Below are 6288 nucleotides of genomic sequence, written 5' to 3' on the forward strand. Positions count from 1 at the left end.
GATTTTCAAGACAGGCAATGCCGTAAAGTATTCTGGACCAACAGATTCATTATGGACATAAAAAACTTTTGTCGGGAAAATGAAGAGAAAACAGGACAACATGACTGATGTTCTCTATTGGACCTCTGATATTTAGCTATCTGAAACTTACAGGAAGGAAGCTCATCAAACTAGTACAAAAATCAATACACAGCCTATAAAGCTTAATGCAGACCAAGACCGTACCAATATATCATAAAGGCAGGTTTGAGTCGGTAATGGGAGGTTTGGACAGATGATATCGCCTCGATCACCTCTAGTGTGAACTCCAAATAAAAATGAATTATCAAAGAACACATTTAATGAGTCTTTACCTCACCTTTGATATGAAATTTGATAACTCAGGTAATTTAAAATTTTACATGTCACTTTCTGTACATCTGAAAACCAAGAACTGAAAAGTGTGAGATTTTCAAAGACAAATTGACAGTAAATGATTTTAATCTTGTCCAGTGCTCTCTTTCAGTGTTTCTGTTAACCTTCCTCCTTGTCTCCCATCTGTCTCTGTGTGTGTCTGTCTGTCAATCTGCCTCTGTGCAGTCCACCTGAAGCGTCACTTTATGTTTAGGAACCATCTCTGTTTGGTGTTTGAATTGTTGAGCTACAACCTGTATGATCTGCTGAGGAACACTAACTTCAGAGGAGTCTCCCTCAACCTCACCAGGAAATTTGCACAGCAGCTCTGTACAGGTGCGTGCATGAAAACACTAACATATCACATATTTGATTTTTAGCTTGTTGTGGAGTTCTGCCCCCAAGTGGCAAAAAAGAAGAAATGCTGAATGGAGTTTTAATACATCATCAAATCAGGATGGAAAAATATTGTAGGTCAGATGCCATTCAGTAAGATAAAGGACATCATTTAATAATTTTTTTAATTATTAAATTATGTCTATCAGGATGATGATAGAGGCTCTTTGACAGTTGCCTTTTCCCATTAAGTGTGGGAGTTGATTTGCTTATGCAAATAAAAGCAGGTTTATCGCTGCTAGGATTTCACGAAACATCTAATATATACATCATCTTAAAATGTAAGATTTTTCACCCACCAATACCACAACTGGTTTCCAGTCATATTCTACACCAAATGTGACCAGTCTAGAAAGTGCTCCTGATGAGAAAAATAATAATGATGTCTTTCTTGTGCAAAGCGTTATTATTCCTGGCCACTCCAGAGCTGTCAATCATCCACTGCGACCTGAAACCAGAGAACATCCTGCTGTGTAACCCCAAGAGATCTGCCATCAAGATAGTTGACTTTGGGTCCTCCTGCCAGCTTGGACAGAGGGTGAGCAGAATTCACAAACGTGTGACTACACATGTGCTAGTTAACACTGAAATATTTGTCAGTGGTATTGTATTTTCCCACTCTTTACCCGGATGCTTTCATAGGGAGGGTTGCTCTCCTGAATGGCAGTAGGGAGTGTGGGTGACTGGTAATACTAATGCTCTGTGAGGAGAACTTGGCTCCTCACAGTGGACAGCTACGGAAACGGCAGGCAACACACTGACAGAAGTGTAATTTGACTTCATCTCAATTCAACCTGTAAATGAAGTGTTTTTGCTCTATAGCATATGTGAATAAGCTGGAGATGAATAGTTATAAATAAAAAATTTTCAAGGTGTACTAAAAGTAATTAACCTATTCTTTAGAGTTGTAAGGATTAGTTGATTATTTGATTAGTCAATCAAAAAAAAATGAATGATTTTTTTAAGCAAATATACTAAACATTTGCTCATATCAACGTATCAAATGTGAGGATTTGATGCTTTTCTTTGTTGCATATGATAGTAAACTACTTTTGAATTTTGACTGTTTATCAGGCGAAACAAGTGATTTGAAGACGTCACCTTGGGCCATGGGAAATTATAACGGGATTTGATTTTTTATTTTATTTTTTTTTTCCTATTTTCTGACATTTTGTAGACAAGAAACATAATCAATTAATTGAGAAAATAACAAACAGGTTAATTGATAATGAAAATTATCATAAATTGCTACCCCCTTCTTCACAAGTAAGTGTTGAGTCTCTAAACTCCCCACTTCCCTCTTGTCCTCCTCTCAGATCTATCAGTACATCCAGAGCAGGTTTTACCGCTCTCCAGAAGTTCTGTTGGGAATGCCATATGACCTGGCCATCGATATGTGGTCTCTGGGATGCATCCTGGTGGAGATGCACACAGGAGAGCCCCTCTTCAGTGGCTCCAATGAGGTAAAAGCAACATCGCCACAAACACATTAGTTGAGTAGGGCTGGGCGATGATTCAGTATTATGCATGTTAACATTTGACCTAACATGTTTTTAGTCTGTAGTTTGCTTTGTAGTTGTACAGGAAGTCAAGAGCTGGGTTGTGTGTTCTCTCATTGTGAATTGTCTTAATACATTATAGGATGTAGTGTAGAATTGTTGAATATCAGACATTAATAGTTGCAGTTAATACAGAAAGAATACTGAATGGATCTGTATTCTAGTCACTGTGAGTATCTGTTTGTAGCAGCATGTTGTGGTATGTTGCCACCTTAATCCATATACATTTTTGTGTGTGTGTGTGTGTGTGTGTGTGTGTGTGTGTGTGTGTGTGTGTGTGTGTGTGTGTGTGTGTGTAGGTTGACCAGATGAATAAGATTGTGGAGGTTCTGGGGGTCCCACCCAGCCACATGCTAGATGCAGCTCCTAAAGCCAGGAAGTATTTTGACAAGCTGTCAGATGGTCTGTGGACAGTGAAGAAGAACAAGGACATCAAGAAGGTATTTGATTTCAGTTCCATTCACATTTTTCGTTTAAAAGTTCACTTTCACCTTTAGTCTTGTATCTTCTAACTCCTAGTGTTGTCATGATGCAGAAGAATCCTGTATGGTTTTTCCAGTAAGAAAAAAATAGATAGAACAACCACACTAGTAAACAAAATACAGCCTTTATTTGTGTTTGAATTACTAGTGGGCTGCATGAGAATGACCGAATTTACTGTGGACTGTGCGCCTACTCCAGCTGAAGCACATGTTCTACTGATATCTAAAAGATCTGCTATTCCAAGTCCTAAAGGAAAGTGAAAAGTACCTAATTGAAAAGGTGTTTAGATACTGCAGATGTTTTTTGTGAAAAAGGGTAAAGGTTTACTAAAGACTGAATGTAAATATTATAGCCACTTCTGCAAATTGTAGACAGAAGTTTTCACTGGGAACTCTTATCTGCTGAAGGAAAAGAATAACTGTCCAAAACCAAGTCAGCGGAGTAACAGGACATGGGTTGTGCTGGATTTTAATTCACCTTGTTTATATTTGTGGTGGCTAAAGTCCAATAGTGTCAAACCTCAGCAACATGTTAAACACAAAAAAATGTACACATGGTGTTAAGAACAGTATGGCTTTAAAGGAAGTGCTTAAGTGCAAATATGTGTATGTGTTAGAGCAGTAAGTGCTTCACTACTTGTTTATCTTGTTACTGGGAGTTAATGGAGGATCCTGAATTTATATTTTTATTTTCTTTGTGCTTTCCAGGAGTATAAGCCCCCAGCCACGCGGCGTCTCCATGAGATTTTGGGTGTAGAGACTGGGGGCCCAGGGGGCAGGAGGGCAGGGGAGCCAGGACACGCCCCTTGTGACTACCTGAAGTTTAAAGGTAAACCAACACCGCAGCAGTAAACCAACCAGATCTTCAGCAGTAGACATTGTATTGGTTGACCAAAATTATTGGATGATATTTTTATTTCCCAGATGTATTAATGTAGATATAAATTCAGCCAATATGACAGTGATAAATTCCATATAAATGACAATGCAAAGTCCCCTGAATATCTGGAATTTACCTCCATGGACATTACAAACATTGAGAGGAACTTGCTGTTGTTACAAAGAATCGTTCAACCTCTGTTGTACTACTTCCAGTGGGTATGAAAAGAAGTGTAAAATTATGTCCAACCTTTCTCTTCAGTTATTCTCCCAAAATAATGTAAATTCACAAATGAAAGTTGGGGAGGAATTACCTTTACTATAATGTCTCACATGGTGAATTCATTATAAATTACATTTGCACACACACACTTCAGAAGTCTCATTGAAAAACCACATGCCTGTGTGAGCTAGATAGTCTTGTAAAAGTAGAAGGATTTAAGGGAGGTGGGGAAGGCTACACCTCATTTAGACAGTAAGAGTCCAGAAATTATAACTGTTAGCTATTGTTGCACTGTGAGTTGCAGCAGGAGTACGTGAACAAGATGGCATATAATACTGTATGTTCACACAAAGGCACAAAGCTTAACATTTCAAAGTTTGAATGAAGTTTCTAGGTCAGTGTATGTGGTGAAAGTACTAGCAATGACTGATCACTTAAGGAAAGTGTCAAAACAGAGCCTCTGTTAATTCACTGTGAAGTAAATTTGGTCAAATGGATTATTACCATGCACCTCAGCAGGAGGTGCACACCTGGTATACAGTCACATGAAGGTGGTGGTAAGTAGGTGAGGGGAGTCAAGACTCGTACTTCTAGACACTTTGCCACTGGCATTGTGGCAGCTGACTATCTGTTTCCTTGTGTCTACTACTAAATATTATCATCATCATCATGGTCATGTTTGTCCTCTTCCAGACCTGATCCTGCGTATGTTGGACTATGACCCTAAAAGCCGTATCACGCCATTCTACGCCCTGCAGCACAATTTCTTCAAGAAGACGACAGATGAAGGAACCAACACCAGTTCATCTACATCCACCTCTCCTGCCATGGACCACTCCCATTCAACCTCCACTACTAGCTCTGTTTCTAGCTCTGGTAAAATACACACAACCTGCTCCACATACTGACTGTGCCCTCTCTGTTTGCACTGAGATACTGAGCTGGTGATAAAATGAGTATGGATTCTCACTATTACTCAGTTTTCCTGCTCAATGAAAATGATTAATTCTATAACGAATGAGTTGTCCTGTGTTTTTACATTATTTATTTACATCATCGAGGAGCAAGAAATGAGACAGGCTGCTAAAGTTTCCCAGGTGCGATGAAAATGGAAGAAAGAGAGGAATATGTCTCCTTCAGGTGTCAGTAACAGCCGTGTTCTCCAGTGAAGCAGCTGGGCCGTGAAGGTAGCACTTGAACTTGCTGCCTGAGAAGCCCAGTTTCTGCCTGCTGACCACTTAAAATCAGTGGCTGAGAATGTAGCAAAGTCAAGCCAAACAGGAATGGCAGGATTCTTTTTTACCCGAGGGAGGGCAGTCCGGTGATGACTACCACTGAAAAGGACTGAACCTGGGTGCAATTCATTTATGGTGTGTTTATGGTGTTATGGTCACTAACCACAGGATTCTGTGATAATAGACAAATTACATGTGTGTGAATCAAAAAGACAAAGCAAGATAGATTTCCTTCAACACGTTGTAATGTAAGGCGAAATAAAGCTGCAGTGAAGTGCAGAAGGACTTGGTGTCAGTAACTGGAGAACACTTTCTTTTTATTTTCTCTGCTGGGTCCACATACTGTAAACCAGCAGGATGACACATCACCCAAATTGCCCATGTCAGTCCACTATTCTACCTCTTTTGTCTGTTTGTATTATGTCAGTTTAAGTAAGAATGGCCCAGAACTACAATGATTTTTTTTCTTTTGTTCAAACAAAGTGAACCAAACAGCAGGTGTGACAACCCTCTAACAGGAATCCTAATAAAAGCTGCAGTGAGTTATTCCTTCACCAGCAGGCGTCCAGACTTGCATACATGCAATTATTTGTAGTCAAGGCAGATTTCAAAACTAAGTCAAATCATTTAAGACAAAATTAACGAATTGTTTTTCCACAAAATCTGCCAGAGCAGCCAACTGTGGTGTGAGTTAAATGTTGTCTGTAATATTTCCAGGTGGCTCCAGTGGTTCTTCCAATGACAACCGCAACTACCGCTACAGTAACCGCTACTACAACTCTGCTGTTACACACTCAGACTATGAGATGACCAGCCCTCAGGTACACACAGCACTGCATCACTGACAAGCTTTACATGCACACTGGTATGATGGCTATGAGTCATATCATTTTTGGGGTTATATGTAGGATGTGATGTTCACATAGAACACAGAGTAATGACCTTTGAAGTCAAAGACAACCAATAAAGCATCTACAGCCCTGATCAACAAATGTAGTAAACTGCAGAACCACTCACTTCATCTCCCTTCATCCACATCAATGTTATACACAGTACCTTTCTTCATAAACTGTCATGTATAAGCTGTTCTCCCTCATCATTCCTTTATATTGGACAAACTC

At 39.5% G+C, this 6288-nt stretch overlaps 1 protein-coding gene across 2 annotated transcripts in view; it reads left to right on the forward strand.

Annotated features, from left to right (window-relative positions):
- The window catches only part of dyrk1b (dual-specificity tyrosine-(Y)-phosphorylation regulated kinase 1B), a 64097-nt gene that overhangs the window by 55742 nt on the left and 2067 nt on the right, over positions 1 to 6288 (forward strand). For both annotated transcript variants that reach the window (XM_040118924.1, XM_040118923.1), the window contains exons 6-12: positions 580 to 729; positions 1191 to 1327; positions 2106 to 2252; positions 2648 to 2788; positions 3539 to 3659; positions 4626 to 4808; positions 5885 to 5988. In XM_040118924.1, the coding sequence (XP_039974858.1) occupies positions 580 to 729; positions 1191 to 1327; positions 2106 to 2252; positions 2648 to 2788; positions 3539 to 3659; positions 4626 to 4808; positions 5885 to 5988 (983 nt within the window). The remainder of the gene's footprint in view (positions 1 to 579; positions 730 to 1190; positions 1328 to 2105; positions 2253 to 2647; positions 2789 to 3538; positions 3660 to 4625; positions 4809 to 5884; positions 5989 to 6288) is intronic.

The sequence above is a fragment of the Xiphias gladius genome, chromosome 22 (assembly GCF_016859285.1).
Source record: "Xiphias gladius isolate SHS-SW01 ecotype Sanya breed wild chromosome 22, ASM1685928v1, whole genome shotgun sequence".
Classification (NCBI taxonomy): Eukaryota; Metazoa; Chordata; class Actinopteri; order Istiophoriformes; family Xiphiidae; genus Xiphias; species Xiphias gladius.